The 21,784-nt window shown below is 38.0% G+C and overlaps 2 protein-coding genes and 1 pseudogene across 2 annotated transcripts; 1 reads left to right on the top strand and 2 right to left on the bottom strand.

Moving 5' to 3' along the window:
* The window catches only part of LOC107742313 (E3 ubiquitin-protein ligase TRIM39-like), a 4,280-nt pseudogene extending 2,754 nt beyond the window's left edge, over positions 1-1,526 (bottom strand).
* Positions 1,411-2,532, top strand: nedd8 (NEDD8 ubiquitin like modifier). The gene is made up of 4 exons (XM_016555167.1): positions 1,411-1,604; positions 1,853-1,900; positions 1,994-2,076; positions 2,161-2,532. Exons 1-4 carry the CDS (start codon positions 1,587-1,589, stop codon positions 2,279-2,281), a joined length of 270 nt encoding a protein of 89 aa, XP_016410653.1. The 5' UTR covers positions 1,411-1,586; the 3' UTR covers positions 2,282-2,532.
* Positions 2,533-3,961: 1,429 nt separating this feature from the next.
* slc7a8a (solute carrier family 7 member 8a) lies at positions 3,962-21,396 on the bottom strand. The gene is made up of 11 exons (XM_016555164.1): positions 20,591-21,396; positions 15,337-15,541; positions 14,082-14,233; positions 9,724-9,849; positions 8,603-8,756; positions 8,178-8,301; positions 7,738-7,841; positions 7,448-7,544; positions 7,189-7,338; positions 6,747-6,924; positions 3,962-6,505 (listed from the first exon to the last, which is right to left on the bottom strand). Exons 1-11 carry the CDS (start codon positions 20,733-20,735, stop codon positions 6,348-6,350), a joined length of 1,593 nt encoding a protein of 530 aa, XP_016410650.1. The 5' UTR covers positions 20,736-21,396; the 3' UTR covers positions 3,962-6,347.
* Positions 21,397-21,784: the final 388 nt, after the last annotated feature.

Raw genomic sequence — 21,784 nt, 5'->3', positions numbered from 1 at the left:
GTGGCAGCTGCCACGAACTCTGGCAGCTGCCTTTGACTCCTGGCAAGAACTATGGCAACTGATACATAAAAATGTACTGTATAATAATAATAATAAAATTGTGGGAACTTTGCATCATCATTTTAAAAAAAAACACCACCGCACGCCACTGAGTACAGTGTAGTTTTACTGAGCAAACAGCAGAAACGGCGAGAAAGACCGAGTCTGAACTGAGTCCCTACGAGATGGACAAGTACAAAACATCTTTTCTTAACTTTAGGTTGAATAGAAAAATAATGTCTACCCTTGATTTCCTTTTCCCATCCTCTCTGCCATTCTTTTATTAAGCCCTCTTTAACTCTTTCCCTCAGTTCCACCCTCCCCAAGGATACATGGATATCTATTTCTCTTCCTAAGCTCTCCTTCGCTATATAATCTGCCTGCTCATTCCCTATCACCCCAGCATGCCCATCATTATATTAATAAACTGTATATTGAATTTGATATTTGAATATCATCTTAATACATTAAGCCATGTTAAGTGTTTATGTTTTTCTACAGGAGGAAAACGCTTAACGAGACTTTGTGCATTGCGTTCATATTCTGCTGTTCTGTGGCCACGGATTTGCGGGTCTTGTCTTTTTCTCCTACAGATGGCTTGCAGGACCCTGTACGTTACGGTACAAAATTAGTTTTAATCGTTTAAGCCCCACCACAGCGTCTTGTCACGCACGATTTGTGTCGATTGCAAGTGACGTCGCAGGTATCGGAGAGTGCGAGTGTCGATTGCAAGTGACTTCGTATTTTAGTTTCTTTTGTCTTGTCTTCACCACCTGACTACTGTTGTAAAATGTTGAGAGATTCAAACAAAAAGAATAAATAAATAGAACAAAATAAAAAATAAAGACTGCAAGTGACGTCGCTAGCTAGCGGAAGTGCAAGTGTCTGAGAGTGCAAGCGCAAGTCTGCAGCCAGACCCTTTTGGGGGATACATGGTTATCTATTTCTCTTCCTAAACTCTCCTTCGCTATATAATCTGCCTGCTCATTCCCTATCACCCCAGCATGCCCCAGGCACCCAACAAAAAGTGCTATTGCAAGCAAACCCAACTCTAAAAAACACACTCAAGATGTCATTTACAATATCAGATCGAACTTTAGATTTTCCTGCTCTCTTTAAAGTTTGAGCACCTTCTTGAAAGGCTGTATGGCAGAAAATGAAACCGGTTTCCGTGTTGGAGGCGGTCGTTTTAGGAGGGCGGATGTTTAGCGCTTGTACTGTAGTCTTTATGCTGACGGCTTATTTTTGTTATTTAGAGTTAGTTTGCTAAGTTATGTGTATTTAAATAATAAAATATAAAGACAATTACTTCATTTTACTTCGTTCCAAATCGTCAGCTGTCATCGAATGATGTCGTTCCACACGGACCCTCGGAACGTTTCCTACAGACACTAGAATAGTAGGAATTATTTTTCAGTGACGCAGGAAATTCGGTGGGGAAATTGTGGGAATAATTTGATTAGAGGTGTCTGAACTTCTTCCACCATCGCCTAATTATATTCGCATTCAATTTCCCTGCATGTATTTCTAAAACAGAAGAAGCCACAATGCTAATTAAAGTCAAGGTAAGAAATGAAAAGAGCAGCTCTTTCGTTCAGCACAGTTCTTACCCAGTTCGTCAGGATGGTTCTAGACTGAGCTAGTGTAATTATTTTATTAAATACAGTAAGGCATTGCGCATCAAACAACATTTTACTATAGTATGACGTACATAGATAATATTATAACAAACTGTGGTATGTAAATGATAAAGGGCCCATTCAGAGGGAAATTTTATGTCTAAATGACTTAATCGTCGTCATTGTTTTTAAAGACACTCACTGGCAAAGAAATCGAGATCGACATCGAGCCCACAGACAAGGTACAATATAAAATGCTTAATGATTTACAGCGAATGTTAAAAGATGAACCCGCAGTTGACAGTAAAGAGCATTGATGCGTCCGTTTTATTCAGGTGGAGAGAATAAAAGAGAGAGTGGAGGAGAAAGAGGGAATCCCACCCCAGCAACAGAGACTCATCTACAGTGGAAAACAGATGTAACGTATTTTATGTGCACATTTAATCATGCTCTCGAATATTTCTGTAGGTTTATTCTAAACCCTCTATCTTCTCCACCTCAGGAATGATGAGAAAACGGCAGCTGATTATAAGATCCAGGGTGGCTCTGTGCTGCATCTGGTTCTTGCACTGAGAGGTGGTCGGGTCCACCAGCATCCCAGCAGCCTCCTCTCTTCTGTGTAACCCAGCCCTGTCTTGGCCACCTTAGATATGTACTCGCACATGTCACCAGAAACCATTTGAACCATCTGGACTGACGAGTGGTAGCCACTGCATTCTTTGTTTGCTGGAATATTCATCAGCTTTTTCCTGTTCATGCCACTCCGTTAATTTGTTAAGAGCATCATTGTGCTCTTTTTGTTAGGTTTACAGGAAGTGTTAAAAATCAAGGTAAAACTGATGTATCAGTTTGTCAATAAAAATAGATGCAACCATTTAAGCATGTAACTGTTTATTCTTTCGTCATTCAAAGAGTTTTCAAGTTTTCCTCAATTGCTTTGGCTCAATTCCTGAATGAGAATGTTTTTCTCAAAACAATATGGTCAGATTACTGAACAATCAACTAATTGTTCACGCTAAATGTGAATTTCTTATTCAAGTCAACCACAAGTTTTATTACATCTGCAAAAAAGCTAGTGCCATTTTCTACTATTTGCACAACAAGTACACTCTTAAAAATAAAGGTACTTCACGATGCCATAGAAGAACCTTTTTGTCTAAATGGTTCCATAAAGAACCTTTAACATCTGAAGAACCTTTCTGATCACAAAAGGTTCTTTGTGGCGAAAGAAGGTTCTTCAGATTACAAAAAGGTAAGAGAGATGTTTTTTTTAAAGAACCTTTGAATGGTTCTTTGTGGAACCAAAAATGGTTATTCTATGGCATTGCTTGAAGAACCTTTAGAAGCACCTTTATTTACACAGCAGCATTCAGCTAGACAAAACTGACAGTCAATGTCAACAAAAAAAGTAGAACAAAAAGTCATTTGTATATAACAAAGATTTTAAGGATCGTCTACCAAAAAAACATCTAAACATTTTGACCAGTATGGCTCACTCGATGACAAAACTTTTCATGTTGGCGACATTGGCCAATTTACTGACACAATAGCTAGGTTTTGAAGCACAAAACTTCACGATGCCATAGAAGAACCTTTTTGTCTAAATGGTTCCATAAAGAACCTTTAACATCTGAAGAACCTTTCTGATCACAAAAGGTTCTTTGTGGCGAAAGAAGGTTCTTCAGATTACAAAAAGGTAAGAGAGATGTTTTTTTTAAAGAACCTTTGACTGAATGGTTCTTTGTGGAACCAAAAATGGTTATTCTATGGCATTGCTTGAAGAACCTTTAGAAGCACCTTTATTTACACAGCAGCATTCAGCTAGACAAAACTGACAAGTCAATGTCAACAAAAAAAGTAGAACAAAAAGTCATTTGTATATATAACAAAGATTTTAAGGATCGTCTACCAAAAAAACATCTAAACATTTTGACCAGTATGGCTCACTCGATGACAAAACTTTTCATGTTGGTGACATTGGCCAATTTACTGACACAATAGCTAGGTTTTGAAGCACAAAATTATGTTTTGCAGACATGCACTATAGTTGTGATGTCCCATAAAACAATTACACAAATAGTTTAGAGAATAAGATTGTTTCAAAATGAGCCAAAGCGACTGAGAAAAACCGTAATGTGCAACCCATGTGGTAAATAAATAACCCAAGTGAGTTGAGAAAACCTTTAAATTATTAAACGTGACAACTGTGAAACTATTGAACAAGGTAATCTGCCATTCTCCTAACTTGCAGTAGGTGGCAGTGTAGCACAGTTTTTCCTGTCAGACGGAATAAACAAGTCCTCCCTGGTTCAGCATATAGATTTATTTGTCTTTTAATATATACTGTTCAAACAAATACAAAACATATACTAAACAAGAAGACTCTGGTACAAAACGTTCAGCCCCAGTTGTGTAAGTGGTAATTTGAGCTTTATGGTCTTTATCCTTTTAAACTGTACATATCTTAATATAATCTCTAAAAGTCATTCTCTTTTTGATTTTTATGTAATTGTGAGGACATTCAAAATATTAACATCAATCATTTGTTACTAATGTGACAATCAAATATGTGACAATTAATTTTGCATGGCTTTTGGTATCACCTGTATGATAGTGTGTGTGTGTGTGGAAAGGAGTCAAATATTGCAGCACAATCAGAATTGCAGCTTCCATATAAAATATACATAGTGTTTGTGTTTAGCACAGAGTAGGCAGTGCTGATTACTGAGGCACAGCTCAGGAGCAGCATCACTACAACCAAAGATGCTCTGCACCTTTGATGATACATACAATGATTAAAGTTTACGCAGTCAGTTGAATAATGGATGATAACAGGCCTCTTTGCTGCCTGATTAGGACAGAGGAACCAAAAGGCAGTGATTCTTGTGGAAGTACGAAGGTTATAGATTTGATATTGTAGTCTCTAAGGAATGTGGGGGGTTAAGCTCATGCAAAATGGATGTGCAGTGAATTACACTGATTTTTATACAGCACCTACACACTACAGATCTGCAATAAAACAAAGAACAATTGGCACTTTTCCATAGTCTTCACAAGTGGGTAAAGGTGTGACATCAATACAGAGGCACAATAAAAAAGACCCTGTGACCACTAAAAAGCCTTACACGCTTGTGTGGACAAGTGACATACATACTGAACACTTCAATCATGTATTCTTGAACTGAGCATATATTATTTACTTACAGTTATATTATATATTTTAAGTAATTTTATTAGAAAATTAATTATCTTTAAGGCTCTCCATTCAGGTGTGTAGTTCAATTATTTAGTATATTCATGTAATCATCCAGACTATGTTAGCTTGATCGATTGATTCTAGTCCCTTGTACTGCACCTACATTAACATCTACAGTCCACCTACACAATTATAATATATTGTGCATTATAAGACTGATTTAACAAGCTCTTCTGACATAATTGATTTCAAGTTTTTGAATATTCACATAATAAATGACAGGACCAGAACTATTACATTCTCACAGGCTTTCAGCTACATCACAGACACTATCTATGCATCACTACTGTTTTTCTTTTTCTTTTTTTCGCCATATATAACCAAACGCTCTGCAATTTTGAATATATATTTGTGTATATACTTGTGAAACAATTAGGCTGCATGAAAGCAAACCTGCAGGTTATGACTGTGGCTATAAAGCCGATGGCGTCAGGAGCCATATTCTCTGTGTAAAGTCCACACAGAATGAAGATACCATTGCAACACTTAATTTCACAACGGAATCTTTAAGTTTTCACTGAGCACAGAAGAAAAATACTCTTCAACAGTGATAATAACTTTATACAGTTTATGTAAAAGTTTCAAGGCAAATAAAAGAGCTTAAATTGTATCAGTACCAGAGTAACCTGGTAGAAATCTACTCTGAACCACCACAATTGGTTCTTCTATATATGCCTTAAAAATATGATGATTAAAAAAAGATCCCAGAGCTTTCCTTCAGGAAAGAAAACGGAGAAAATAAAATGTAAAAAAAAAATCAATCATTTCATAATGACAAAAAGGAATATGATTAGAACAGGAAATACACTTGAAATTAAAAAATGTCAAATTAAAATACAGCTTTGGCTTATAAAAAACATTTATTCCTGGGAGTGTTGGGAGATAACTAAAACAAGGAAAAATAAAGAGGGGGTAAGAATTAGAACATTAGAATGTACTCAATAACAAAGAAATAAATAAAATGAACCCTGCCACTGTTTCAGGCGAAGCCATGATGTATTCTGGCATTTTTAGCATAAACGAAACGGAATTCTAATTCTCATAGAAAAAATAATGTTTCAGAAAGGTTTTTTTTTTTTTAAATGCAGACCCTTCCAAATCAGTGTTTTTAAGTAATACATTCTAGAGCTTTATGTCATCCCACATTTTAATGTTGCAATTCTGTTGCACAGCCAATGGAGTAGAAAGCAGTTGCTAAGAGACTAGCAACTAGAGAGAACGGAGAACATTGTATAAGACCACTACAGCAGAACCACATGACATGTGGAGCAGCTAGTCTCCTGAGCTTAGCCACTGCACTCCAGTGCAACCCCCTCTTTATGAAAAGGCAAAATACAGAGGTATGTGAAAAATCTGAGTTTGATTTCCAGTGCCTATCTGAATAAATCTGGCTGCCCGTATGTGAGTGAATAAGTATGTCTCCATATGTCTGTTCAGCAGTCAGCTGATTTCGGTGTCTGCTCATCCTCGGCTGACAGTGGAACCGACTGTTCCTTCAGTTCGATCTCTTCTACAGACTCATCGTTTTTCTTCTTGTCCTCCACTGGGTAGACCACTACACAAAACTTCTGACCCAGGTATGTCATCTTGTCTGAAAACACAAGGAATTCAGTTTACGTACCATACCATTTTTCAGGATTTTCTGATGAATAGAAAGTTCAAAACTAGTTATTTGAAATATAAATCTTTTGTATCGTTATAAGTCAGTTTAATGCATCCTTGCTGCATAAAAGTATAAATTACTTGAGTGTGAGGTACATAGTTTCTCATCAGACGTAATATAGTGATGTTATCATTAGGCTTAACACATCTTTGAACTGTGTTCAACTCACCAACAAATGTATTGAAACACTGTGGTTTGTTGTCCCAGTACACGCCCAAGAAATAGACAGGGACTCCAGTAAGCATGATGGCCAAGCCAATGCCACACACCACAGGCTCCGAGTACAGAGAGAAAATCAACAGGAAGGCCCAGAACAGCAGATAGATGACAGGCCACACCAGACTGATCTGTGAGTAGCAGAAGTAACGTTAGCAGTCAGAAGGAAAAATGATCTTATATGGGACATACTGTATCTATACCTGGAACTGGACAATCTTAACATGATGCAAAGGTTATAGCAATATAAATACATTTGCTGAACAGAATACCGGATCGGTAACAGATGGTAAGTCATCAGCAAAAACTCAACAACTACTGAAATCACTGAGCAAAAACTTGCTAATATGGTTTGTTTTTGTTAACACTGGCTTTTAGTAATTTTTAGGACTTACTTTAATTGGCCGGTGCATATCTGGTTGTTTAACCCGCAGCACGATCTGCCCCGCAACAGTGACACCGTAGAAGAGGTAGTTGATGAAACCCACATAGTTGATGAGTGTGTACATGTCACTGGTGCACAGCATCAGAAGTGTTGAGATGCACTGCAAGAGAGAGTGTTTGATGTCACAACATCATGAAGACCATTCATGCTCAAGAAAAGTGTGAGTGAGGTATAAAGGAGAGGGAGAGGGGGGTGTATATAATGCTCACAGTGAAGAGCAGGGCTGGAATTGGGGTGCAGCGCTTCACATGAATCATAGCCAGTAAGCTAGGTAGATGACCTTCACGTGCACCCGCGAAGAACAACCTGAACAATGTGAGGAGGACCCAAGAATACTGTTATTTAGGATGCCAATATAATCATTAGAAGGGAGTATGTGAACACACAGACAGACAGAAACGAGACAGACAGACATAGATAGATAGATAGATAGATAGATAATTGAGGCTTGTGTATGAATGATGTATGGATGGATGAATGGATGGATGGAGGGACTGACCGAGAGGAGGTGAAGAGGGAGCCGTTGACCCCCCCAAATGTGGACAAGGCCACAGAGATGGGCATGATCCATGACATCACTCCCAACAGCTTCTCACCAAACGTCTGGGAGAGAGCAACAGAGTGGTGAAGGAGAGAAAAGAAAGACAAGCAGAGGAAAAGAGGACGTTGGTCGAATACATGCATTATCATGTCCATAATATCTGTGCTGTTTCATTAAGAAAGTCATCAGAACTGAATGCAGAAGATTCTGGAGTCTGATATATCTGTTTGAATGGTATACTGGCAGGCATCAAAAGCTCATTCCAAGTATCAATCAAAGAACTTTCAATATTGATACTTCGGTAGATATGTCAAAGAATCTCCTGCATAAAGCAAATCAATCATTAAGTTTGCAATCTGGTAGCGTCTGAGTGGGAAGAATGGACACAGGTCACTCACCACAGCTACAGCATTAGAGGCCAGTAGTTCCTGAGGGCTCATGGCAGTGACGTAAGCAATGTTAGCAAAAACGTACACAAAGGTCACAAGGGGAATGGAGATGAAGATAGCACGGGGAAGGTTCCTATAAGGAAAATAAAAAACAAAAGTGTTCAGTCAGAAGAAGTACATTGCATTATTTCAGCTACCAACTACAACTACAGGCAGATTCCAGCTGCCACTTCAGAGCATTGTGTAAAATTATGCAGTGATCCCTTTGGATCTTTCTACTTGTGCAGTTTAATATACTTGCACACCATTCCAACTCTTGATCCATTATGTGGTTCTCTGCTGGATATTACAAACTTGTATCTTGTTAACGCTAATTAAATATTGATAACACAGTGTTGAATTACTGTAAGCTCTTTGGATGAGAATTGGCTTACACATAGGGGTCGACGAGTTCCTCTGTGACATAATTGAGGAAATTCCAGCCACCGTAGGCGAAGGACCCCTGTAGAAATGCTAGAGCGATCAGACCGACATCATAGTCTTGAAACGGCTCGAATGCATTGGCCGGCTCCAACCAGTAATACTCGCCTGCAGAAAGAAGAAAGGGAACAATAGTGATGAAATATTCAAAGGGAAAATCGTTATAAAATGCCTCTTGTTTATTAGCTAGTTAGTTAATTTTTAGCAAAAGCTTTCACCCGAAACAGCTTAAAGTAATCACAAAAACAGCAAATGAAGGTCAAGTTCTCTGGACCAAAATATCATTGTGATTGTAGTAAGTTTATGTAAATCCTGCTAAAATCAGCTGGATCAAGCTGGTAGTAACCTTGCTAAACTGGTAGACCATCTGGGACCATTAAAAAACCTGGTACCATGACACTTTTTTTTTCCAGCAAGGCACATGTGATCAATATGGTCTACCATCTCTGTCAGATTCCCACCAGCTAGTAATCCACCTAAAGCAGCTTGAACCAGTTAGAAACCAGCTACCATGTTCCAAAACTTATAACTGGTTTGGGCTGGATTTTCTGAGCCTACAATATTTTTGTTCCCTAAGCCATAGTATTAATACCACATTTCTAGGGCCAGGTCTTTGGGTCACATGTACTCTCTGAACCCTCTCTGAGAGCATATGTGACCCTGAAGACCCCACATTAAAGAGCAGCCAGTGCCAACTAACCCAAATCCAGTTTTCTTTAGAGATTTGGCATGGAATCACATCTGTCGCTCTCATATTATCAGGTCAGCGTCTGAGCTAACAGACCGTCGGCAGTGTGATCATTATTGAATCCTCTCTGACGCATCAGCTGTGAAAGCTGCATTATCAGTGTTATTTTTTATTAGAGGGTTTGAACCCAGTGACTTCTGCTGAGACGACGAGACAGAGGGCAAGTGCTGTGCTTTTAGTTTTTCTGGAGATTTTCTGGAGTTACTAGAGATGAAGCAACGTGCCCACACACACACACGCATACACTCTGATATTTAGCGCAGACCTTCATGAATAGCCAGTAATATATAACAAGCACACACACATACAGAGACATATGGTGCCTACCCTTGCAGATTTGTATGATGCCCATGATGATGATAAGAATGAGGGCCAGAAGTTTCCCTGCAGTGAAGACATCCTGTACTCGTGTTGCCCAGCGCACGCTAGCGCAATTCACCCAAGTCAGCAGCACTGAAACACAAAGACATGGAGGTTACAAGACTGGTTACACACACACACACATTGTGAGCCTTTGGTGAGATTAACGGCGCCCTGCAGTTTGAGCAGTCTAGTATGCCAAAGGATTATAAAATAATGCTTTCAGCTATGAGGAATTAATCAGACACACAAATGATAAGCTTGGAATAGACCTTCAGGATCCATTTTTAATATATATAAACATTTGAATGCACTGCAACATCTGAGACAGATAGACAGGTGAAATAAGGTTAAAAAAGGCTGCACAAAATAATTATAATACGAAATTTTACCTTTACATTTATTGATTTAGCAGGTTTTTTTTTCAAAAATGTATTAGGGTCAAAGACGTTAAGATGTCCGCATCAAAAGAAATTTACAAAAGTGATTTTATGTCCATAGAAAGCACATTAAATGTAAGTAAAGTGTCTACTTTTAAGGTTTCAAATGTTGTAAATATGCCTGACGAGATTGTTACACTGAATGACATTTTAGTGGGTGTCTTCTGTAAATCAGGGAAAAATGTATGATATTTATTTTTTGCTTGGAAAAACAAAAACAAAATTGCAATTAAATTAAACAGAAAACTTTTAAAACATTTGTTGGGAAAAACAACAACAATTTAAAGCAGTATTACACTTATTGTTTTTATGCTTAAACTCTTTTTCGTCTTTGACCCATTACTTTTTGAAATCTACGAAAGGCATTGCTAGCATCATTCTACTGGAAACTTTCAAGCGGTGATATTTTTACCTCATGATTTTAAAGAGATTACATGAAATGCTTGTGCTTTTTAAAAATTAAAAGGTGATTAAAAATCAGGACAAAAAGTAACTAGTTAGAACATGTAAAATATGTTTTCTTATACATTCATATACATTTTTACTTATTTAAACTTCTGTTGAAAAAGTTCATGTGCTAAATAACGCTCACAGTCACATGCACATGTCTTCTGATGGCATGTGACAGACATATTTGGTCATAAAATCAAAGGGACGCAAGAAACCTGAGCACGCAAGTAAACTTTGAGTCTTGCACTTTTGAGAACTTGCAAGACATGCAAAAAGGCTGCTTCATGATTTGCACTTCAGAGTTCAGCTTTGTCCTTTTACATTTACATGCTATTCATATACTTGTAGACAAGCAGTATTTCAAATCTCCCACCAAAACAGGTAGTTAAACAGACCGATATTGCTATGTATATTCGATTAACCTATCAATAGAGCAATTATGTACAAAACTAGTGTGAACTGGGCGTGAATTGAGACTCTCTGTGTACAGTGACCAAACACAGTGAGAATTCTTGGCTCTCATCCAGTGTCAAACTGCTTACACCTGGAACTGCATCTAGTCACGACAGTCGCTGAAATTACAATGCAAGTCAACTGCAATAAGGTGGAGTGGTGTATTTTGTTGCACAAAATCCTTGATAATTACTATTTGTGGCTAGTGGGACACAAACAGTTTGACAGTGCAAAGCGACACTCTGCCTAATACAATGTGAAGGGAACGCAGTCAAACCAAACACTACAAAGCTTTGGGCAAGGAGGTGTAATCCTTATGTCTTATCTCTGTAAAAGCAACACTGCCTCGCTATACAGAGCAATGACATGCCTTTAACTGAGCCCAATCTTGTCTTGAGATAAGGGCAGTGCATTCTGGGAAATGGACTAGATTGGACGTCTTAGAAGGTGGTGTTTGTGAAACTTTTTCAGAAAAGAAAAATAAGCAGAGACAGGACTAAGAAAGTTACAGACTGTTTCCTTACAGAATTGAGGTAGTGAAGTCTGCACTACATAGTATACAGTGCAAATGCAAGCATGCAGAAACATTCCTATGACAACAGCAATCTTACTGCAATAAGCTGCTTACAGTGGAGGTCACACACACACACACACACACACACATACACACAGGCCAGAGTGCATACACACACACACACACACACACAGGCCAGAGTTACTCATTTAACATGTTATCGCCTTGATATCTTGGATTTGATTCAAGTACAAACATGTGCTAAACAACTTTTCTCATATTCAACAGCCTGTTGAACGCAATGGGCTCTGTTTTAAAACCTAGTGGACTGTCTTGCTCTTTTACTGCCTACATAGGCAGCATCCCAACTTAAAATGGATTGATCTGGAACACAAACGGCATGTCACAGGCAAAGTTTGTTTCACAATTGATACCGTTAGCATGTTGCTAAACTAAGCATGTGATACCAGCTATGATAACCCACAGTGCACATAAATATTTGGGTAAAATAGTGAGTTTTTAAGTAGATTGAACTTTTTAGTACATTACAAAATTGAATGACTTTTACAGTAAGTATAATAATATTCAACATTTCTCTCACTTATTACTTCTTAGATTGATTTTTTTTTTCACTGAGCTTGTCAGACAAGTTGCGTCCCATTTTGCATACTTATGCCATTTTGTAGTATAAATAGTGTGTTTATTCTGAAAATTCCAAAAAGTAAAAGTGCCTTTATGATGAAAATACTTTGATGATGCAATCGACCTTCAGCTTTCCTTATGTAGCAAAGCCTAAAGGCATAGTGCGCCATTTCATTTGAGACACAACTATTGCCTTATTGGATTTTCTTCTCTGAAAAATATAAATGCAGTGTTTCCAGTTTTTGGCCAAAGATGTCTTAAATGGAAGCAGTTTTTCTGACTACCTTTTGGAACAGTGTTTGTGTCAAGAGTGTGCCTATGTTCCCTTAAAATGCGGCCTACTTAGGCAGGTTCTGAAAGAGAGCTGTGCGCACACTTACAGACAAACTTTTCTCAGAATTGCTGTACTGTTCTAGAACAAAAGGCATTAAGAAGGTAAAGAGGTATAAGAGCAGGGACATCCTGTAAAACTGTGCCATAGTGTCCACTTTTGCCCTTTCACTCAATTCCTGCCGTTTTCTAAGCAAAACAAAAGCAAAACTAAATAAGAAGAAAAAAGCTTCAGAGCAGCTTGAGAACATCTGGTTAGTTCAAAAAAAAACAAACACTTCCAATCAGAACATTTTGATCTTGATACAGTCCCCCTACATTAAGAGCCTACACAATGAATGCTGGATCAGCTCTGTTACCCTACAAACTGGACAACCAGCTTGTACTGGTTTACAAGCCAAAAGTTAAATAGACAATTCTGAATCAGATTCATAAAAAGACAAAGGTTATGAACTGTTATTAAATTATTAATCTATCAAATTAATAACTAAACTATCTAAACGGCTGTTTTTAAATGGAAACTTATTGAAGAAAGGTGAAATATCACCTAATATCTTCTCTTGACCTCTCTCTCTTTTCCTAGGGTCTCTGTTGTTTGTCTGTCTACATATAGCATGCAGTATTTGTAGCTCAAGCGTGAAGTTTGCAGAAAGCCCACGCTCAAGGCTTCTTGACGCCTTGAAAAACATCATTCCATTCATCTTCACACATCCTTCTCTCTTTCACTCTCATCCCTCTCTATCCTCTGCACATTTTCCCACAATCTTTCTGTCCACTCTCCCAGGATAAGACCCCTCGGCCTTCTTCATTCACACATCAATTCATCTCGCTCTTTCTGTCAGTCCCCAAACTCTGTTTCTCTAGCCCTGGCTTTGAATGTTTTTTCGCCTGAGCGTGATTTGACCTTATGGTCAAACATAAGAGGATGTAATGAAGTTCCCATTCCCGGCAACAACGTGTGCATGCGCTATCAGAGAAAAATGTCTAAAATATACAAGTGTTAACAAGTGAATCACAAGCAGATGTGGAAATAGTGATTGTGTAAGTTGTTGTTGCAATTGTGAGGTAAACAACATAAAACAATGTATTCAAAATGCAGGATTTATGCAAAATTTGTCATCTTGTGAGGTTTAAAAACATTCAGATAACCTTAACATATTTTCACAAAGCCAGATCCTCTTTTAAATGTGATTTCTTTTTAAATTTACTTATTGCATTTAAAATAATTGATTCTACTTTTTATTAAAGTATAGAATTTTAATATCAGCCATGAACATGAAAGTAATTATTGTGTTAATGGTATCTTAACAGTATTTTAATATTTGCATTACCAGGACAGGTGACTAGGAATTGACAATGCTTACTAAGATAGGCCTTAAATTCTAAATGGAGGCCTTATAGCAATATCAATAGGCATCTTGATATGCATGTCAAAATCCCTAACATTCCTAAATACTAGGACAATGAGACCTTTTGTTTCTCCTTCTGGTACTCACACAAGCAGATGGCAGCAAGCAGACGCAGACCATTCTCAGGGGGGAAGCAGGTGGGGAACAGAGGCTGCAGGACGTAGTTGGAGAAGGTGAGAGCAATAACCGCCTGGTTAGTGGGGTAGATCACCAACACGGCAATCCACAACCGCAGAAACCTGTAGCACAAAAACACACAGATGTTATAATACTTCCCTAAAAAAATGACTTACTATGTTTTATCTAAAAAAACACATAATAGTAATAACATGATTCTTTTTAGCTAGTGATAGGCATTGTGTTATTTCCATATAGCAATACCTTTATTCTTAGGATAGACTCTCTTTATCACTTTATCATTCGTTGTTGCTGAGTGAAATCGAGTCACGACTGGCACTATCATTCATTAGAGCAGTCACCGTGCTAAGCAAAGGTTGTTGGCATGTGAGCAAAGCCAGGGCTGTAAGGTTTGATTGACCGCTTACTGCCTATTAGTGGATTAATAAATTTCTAATGGCAGATACAACTACTTCACCAGACAGCTGCAATGTGTTAACAAGGGGGAAGTCGTGGCCTAATGGTTAGAGAGTCGGACTCGTAACCCAAAGGTTGCGGGTTCGAGTCTCGTACCGGCAGGGATTGTAGGTGGGGGGAGTGAATGTACAGCGCTCTCTACCACCTTCAATCCCACGAGCAAGGCACCGAACCCCCAACTGCTCCCCGGGCGCCGCAGCATAAATGGCTGCCCACTGCTCCGGGTGTGTGTTCACGGTGTGTGTGTGTTCACTGCTGTGTGTGTGCACTAAGGATGGGTTAAATGCAGAGCACTAATTCCTAGTATGGGTAACCATACTTGGCCACATGTCACGTCACTTATAAAGTTAATTACAATATTATGACAGATAATGGAATTTACTCATTGAAAGGAGATTACAGGCATTTGAGGGGACAGAAGCAGCTATTCATTCATAATAGCTATTCATTATTTATATGATTTTACATGAAAATAGTAATATTTATTGCACATTACATTACAATTTCAAAAGTCCACAGTAACTCAAAATATTTTGTCCGTGATGGCTGCAAACTAAAAAAAATGTATAATTATTTTTCTTACTGTCATGACCCTACACACTAAGGTTTCCATTACTAATAATAAGTCACCTACTTAAAAATTAAAAGTGGATACAGCTTTTAGAAATAATGTAGACTTTGGACTCTGACTGTTTAGAAGTAGCCTCTTGAACTAATATTAAAACCAGTGTGTGGCTGAAAACCTAACCCCGCCAGCCCTCCGAAGATGTCCTTGACATAAGAGTAGTCGCCTCCAGATTTGGGGATGGTAACACCCAGCTCAGCGTAGCAGAGTGCGCCGATCGCTGTTATAACGCCTGTAATGATCCATACGATGAGGGCCAGGCCCACTGAACTGGCATTTTCCAACACTCCCTTTGGGCTGACAAAGATTCCAGAGCCAATAATATTACCTGTAAAAGAAAAAAACAGAGAGGTTGAGAACACAGAAAGAATTGGACCTGTCATGTCACTATATAAGCTTTCAATTCTCACCATGAACTCCAAAAAAGCACTGATTACGTGTAACAGACCTGTGCCTAATGGATGTCTGGATGAATCTACTAAAGTGCTCCAATTTAAAAGCCATTTGAATGAAATAAGACTTTATCTTGAGTTTAAAGAGATTTTAGATTTGTAGAAATGCATTAGAGATATACATTTTAAAGCCAATAATTATTTTTATGTTATGGTCCATATTATAAATCTATACTACTTTGTTGAAAACAGTAAATTATAACACAGTACTACACAAAATAAATAATTGTGTGCACACAGAAATTCACTCCAGCGTGCTCTTAAAGATAAAACATTCTTCAAGAGATAGTGCTTAAATGGTTACATTTTTGTCCTAATCTATCTCTGTCTTTTTAAATTAGTGCTAGATGATGATCTGAATTTCAAAATAGACAGAAACATATAGTTTCCCAATTTTGGCTGGTAAATATACAATACGGTGCTTCCCTAATTTTATACGTCCCTGAATTACTTCCCTACTTTTATGCACTCTAAAATACATAGGAAGGCATGATGAGATGACAGTGTGACACACTTCAGGAAATATAGAGATCAGCGAGACCTTACAGTGACAAAGAGAAAATAGGTGATATTAAAAAAACACTGAAGAAAAGCAGGACAGTGTATAAATCACAAGGAAATGAAAATGTCAGTGAGGGAGAGAAGGAAGGAGGAGGGAGCACCAAGAGAGAGAAAGCAGGTGGAGAGAACGATTCACAGAGAGCAGACTGTAATTTGCTGAGTTAGTATTCAGCGTGACTAATGGAGTGAGTACACACAGCAAATATATGGGGGAGTGTGTATTTGTCTAGCTTTATAAAAAGATGTGCACTTAGTGCAGTAGTGCACCAACAATGTGTGATCCATTTCTGTTTGTGATAAATATATTGGCCCCAAACATATTTAGATACTTATTTCACCCATAAAAATGTCTAAATTTCATTGCATTAGATACAAAAAATATCAAACAAAGTGTGATTTAATTTCACTTATATTTCCATACAAGACAACCAGAAATTGCGACAATACATTTAGTCTTAATTCTGAGAAATATATCTATTGTTCAATCATCTCGAACTGAAATACTTGAAAAGCGAGTTTGTCATATAAAATAAATTCCAGCTGGTTAGATATTTTGTTATATAATACAAAGATGTTCATACACTTTTAAGCATCCAAATACTTTTTGAGGTCACTGTACTGTATGAGAGAATGCATTGTGCATTCAGTGCATTAATTCCATAACTTGCACCATCCATAACTTGCAAATGTAAACCACCATTTCTACAACGAAACAAGATCTAATTTAGAACAACTAATCTATTACAATAAAAGGTACACACACAAAACTAGTCACACTTTACTAAAAAGGTGCATTTCCACCAAATCCATGTGAAGTGCTCAAAAACCAGAGGAATGTCAAAGGAAGACTCCCATGTGACTCAGGCAAACTGGACAAAGGAAAAACGATTTATTAAGCAAAAACCACCGATTTAATATGTGAGTCAGTTTGTGGAGTGACTACCGCCTTTGCACATGGACTATAACTGTGGTTTATGCTTTAATCTTCCCTGATTGCGCTACATGTCTGGGCTTTTTACACAAACTGCTTCATGTGGAAATTCAGGTATGCGTGAGCTGGAGAGTTTCTGCCCGATTAGCTCTGTGCCCTTGAGTAAGGCAACTAGTCTTGGTTTTCCTCTGGGATTGTCACAGCAATTATGTTCTGTAAATCACTTTGGATATAAGTGTCTGCTAAACATGCCACTGTAAACAAGTTATCAGATGACTTCTTCTCTGCAGCCACTGCTGTCATGATTTATTCACAGAATAATCTCATCTAAAAGAATATCCATAAACCTTTATGACTAGACCGGATCATTCAGCTTCTGTCTTTGGTTGTTCTCCCTCTTCAGTTCTCTCCTTTAATCTCTGTTGTGAAAAAGCTCTGTCAAGATATGATTATCACAAACTTAAGCATGTCCCATGACCTCAAAGTACAAGTTACACAACTTTATACAATCAGAGGTATCTTTTACTATTGTCAAAGCATGTAGGGATTGATCTGGTTTCAGCCAGCTAGAGTATTATTTGACTATATGGAAGCTGTGAAATGTGGACATCAACACGTTTTAAGCTGTGATCCTTAAAGGGGCTGATAGATTATTGTGCACACTTGTAGATTGAGAAGTCTTGCTGACTCAAGTGGAAAAAAATGCAGATGGGTTTCCTGTTCATACTGCATCCTTTTGCTTCCCTAGTGAGTGTTCACCGCACAAACATCACAGGCAACACAGCAGCAATGAATCCCTGATTTAACATTCTAGTTTGTCAATCTACTCACATTGATCTAATCATACTGCGTGCTAAGCCTTGTCAAAGACTACACAGAAGTCACGCCTTTCAGTTCAAAGCCCTTTTATACAAAGGTGTCATTTGGCTTTTTACTGTAGAACATGCATGCAATTTAGCTGCACCAGCTTGAAAAATACTGTTTTGTATATGATTTTAGATTTTAAAAAAGCTACATTTATGATAGCATTGTTGTCAGATTTGACACATTAAGGTGCAGTCACATCTACTGTTTTTGGTAATTTTACCAAAAACCAGTAATTTTAACAAATCCACACATCAGGAATTTCACGTGAGGGCGAAAGATTTCCCCACACGGATTTCGCAATGGGTTCAAGTTGGTCATGTGAATTTGGCGCGACCAGAAAGCTGCTTGGTTAGTTACTTTTTGTGAGCTGTGCTTCATATATCACTACACTTTTAACAATAGACAATAACATTTTTGCCTGTGAAATTTTGCTATCAAGACTGCAGCTTTATTCAGGATTTAGGTCATTGATTGCCTACATGCATTATAGCTTCACATGGTGGCGCCAAAGTGGCCACAGTGAACTGACTTACTTAAAATGAGTTCACTCTTTGCTATCAGCTTATCATATTTGCATGTCAATCACTCTGCAGAGACATGGCTCATATATTGTGCAGTGATGTACAATCCTGGTACTTTGGTACTTTTATTTATTGCTCTTGCTCTCATGCTTGCTGAGGTGAATCCCTCTCAACTGTCCTATTGATTTTTTCATGCCTCTATTGATCCAACTGTTTCTGTGGGTCTGTAGCCTTGGTAGCCAGATGTTTCCCTTTTACAAATTCACATATAAAACTCTGAGATTGGGTTAACGAAGCAAGCCATTTGAACAAAACATGGTCTCTTTTCATTAAATAGAATAGGTTCAACTGTGATCTGTAATGGTTTGTATAATCACCACAAACCCCATCAACACTGGTTTTCGGTTCTACATCAAACTGCAACTGAGAAAGAAAGTAAAGATCAAGACCTTTAGTTTTATTGGTTGAGGAGCACACAATCCAATTATATTCAATGTTGAACAATGATTTTCACTTTGATTTCATTTTAATCATCTTACTGGAGGATTAATTGAGTTGCTGACTGGTTACATCTAGTTTGACACACATAAAACTTTGCAAGCTTGTAACCAGCTTGATGTATGATGTTCTGAATCCAAAAGCATCTCTTTGTAACATTTGAGGTCAGTTTGCACTTTGATATCTGTAGCATTTCACAATCCCTTACTCTTTCATTCACCTACAGAAGATTTGTCAACCTTTCCTCTTCTAAAATTATGTTCCTGGCACTTGTTTCCATTCTAATAATCCAGCAAAATCAACATCTAAAAATGGGGCTAAGCTAAAACCACAGAAAGGTCACTTTCAGGTCCATGCTTTATTTCCAGGTAAATGAGGGTTCAATATCACATTGAAGAGGTTGATAAGGATGAGAATGGCAGCAGTTATAAAGTATTCTGATAAACTTAATGAAGCACACAGAGAACAAAGTCTTGATGAAAGATTTGAGCGATCCGAAGCGACAATCACCTGATAATAATGTTCACGTGGGGGGACTGAGAACATGTGAATGTGTGACCTGACCTGATCAAGATTGCTGAAGAGGATTATCATATAGCTGTAGTTAAAAAGTGGGTATAGGGATTCTCTTGGGTGGGTTTTAGTTTTCATTAACTCCTATCATAAAATCAAATATATTTTTAATAGCTTAATGCTGCCTAAAGCAATAAACGAGAATTGCTCTGCAACGTACTTAACAATAACCAACAATTTAACAAAAGTTCAGTCACGTTTCCTGTCTTCACTTCCAACTCACTTTGTGGTTTCTCTGCCACTGACTTGATTTATTTATTTATTTTATAAAAACCAGAAGAGAAAGTGAAGAACACTAATTTGGCATAAGCTTGGCAGGTGCAATTTTTTTAATTCTTGTTCCATATGTATTTTAAACCATAATGTTCTATTCTGGAAAAAAGCACATGCCTATTTTGCAGAAGTAGTAGGCTATTGACAGTAGTAGTGATACTGAAAAATTGTCAGTTCCCAAATCTGCTGACAGCCTTCATTGTTGTTTGAGTAAATAATATTCTTCTTTTATATGCACATGTTGTTTGTTATCATTACATTGTAAATATTTCACTACAAGAGACTGATCTATATAGTTTTTGTATGACCAATACTGATTATTTTACTGATCATCACAACGATTAATAAAAAAATAATTAAACTGCAACACATGCAAAACATAATGTCCATGATTATTTTTTTTAGAGTAACAACAACATTAGCTTATGTGTGCAAACTAAGTTTAATATTGAAAATATTAAAATTTAAATGCTATCGTTATCGGCCATTAAAAACCCTATATTATTATTAAAAACCCATATATTTTTTCCCCCAACGTAAATGACCTATTTTCCATTTCATATGACTGATTAGTGTGTGTGAGAGAAGCAGACTGGAAGATTACAGTTTCATTCAGCATTATCCAATCAAGCGCATGCTTGACCATACATCCGTTAAAACCCCCTATGAAAATATATTTAAAGGAACAACACAACACTCACCGACAATAATGCCACAAGCACTGACGAGACCAATCTCCTTCTTCAACGCCACCGATGACTGTCCTGCAGCATTCCCCGTGTCTGCGGCTGCATCCTCGCTGGTGCTCGGGGCTGCGCTGCCTCTTTGTCTCGGTCCATCCGTCATGTTGGTAATTGAGCTGTTCAGTCCTCGATATTGAGCGGTGATGCTAGAGCCGCGTACCGCTGGTCAGATATCAGATAGCGACTCTAATGTACACATAAACAGCCCGTATACTATCTCGAACAAAATATGCTATGCGCCCTTTTTCTTTCCTTTCTTATCAACGTGAGGCTGCTCTGAAGCATGTGTCAGTAAATATTGTGTGTAGTGGCAGAGTAAGATGTGCAACTGCCGTGAAAGGCTATACAATACAATTAAAATAAGGTACTGTCGATGCAACTGAATGTTTCCCTTCAGTGCGTTAAAAATCCAGATAGCCTACAGCACTGATTTCGAGTGTATAACAGAAACTACAGTAATACTCCAGTCGCAACTTTTATGAGTCCGTTTGTTGCAGTCTGTGAAGGTTATCCAGGTTTTAATCTGCCGTTTAAACAAAAACGCCACGCCAGAGAAAACCCTGTTCACAAATTTCTCCTTCTTCCTGTACCTATCAAATATCTGGTGCTTCCTCGTTCTTAAGACAATGCGTGCATCGTTTTGGCAAGGACTCCTCCCAAACGCCTTTGGGTAGTTCAGTGTACGCGCGCTGAAAACAGTTCGCGTCTCCAGTAATCTCCAAAGCACCAGTGGTCCAAGCGCCTCCACAGGCTGTAGTATCTACTCCTTATGTCAACCCCCTCCTAACCCGCCTCCATAAGTACAGTCGCACCTCCTCCCCTTCCCCCACCTCAATGCTCTTGTTTTCGTGGCTACACACCTCCCTCATAAGCCCTGGCAAGCTGTTGAACAGCACGGTAAGGAATATGGCCTACCTCAACCAAACAATATACAATTTCATTTTTCTGTCGCTTCTTTCAAAACATCTCAGTCTGTTTGCTTCCAAAGCCTGGTGAAAATATTACACAATAATACTGTCTCACAAGGAAGGCTGAGGGACTTGCTATGCTTTACAAATGCTCTTCTAGTAGGCTATGTATGTACACGTTTTAGTAATCACACGTATTAGTATGATTAAACGTTTTAGTAATAGGCTACACAACATAGTATTT

The sequence above is a fragment of the Sinocyclocheilus rhinocerous genome, unplaced genomic scaffold, assembly GCF_001515625.1.
Source record: "Sinocyclocheilus rhinocerous isolate Xijiao unplaced genomic scaffold, SAMN03320098_v1.1 scaffold75, whole genome shotgun sequence".
NCBI classification, from domain to species: Eukaryota; Metazoa; Chordata; class Actinopteri; order Cypriniformes; family Cyprinidae; genus Sinocyclocheilus; species Sinocyclocheilus rhinocerous.
This window is presented reverse-complemented; position numbering and strand designations above follow the sequence as displayed.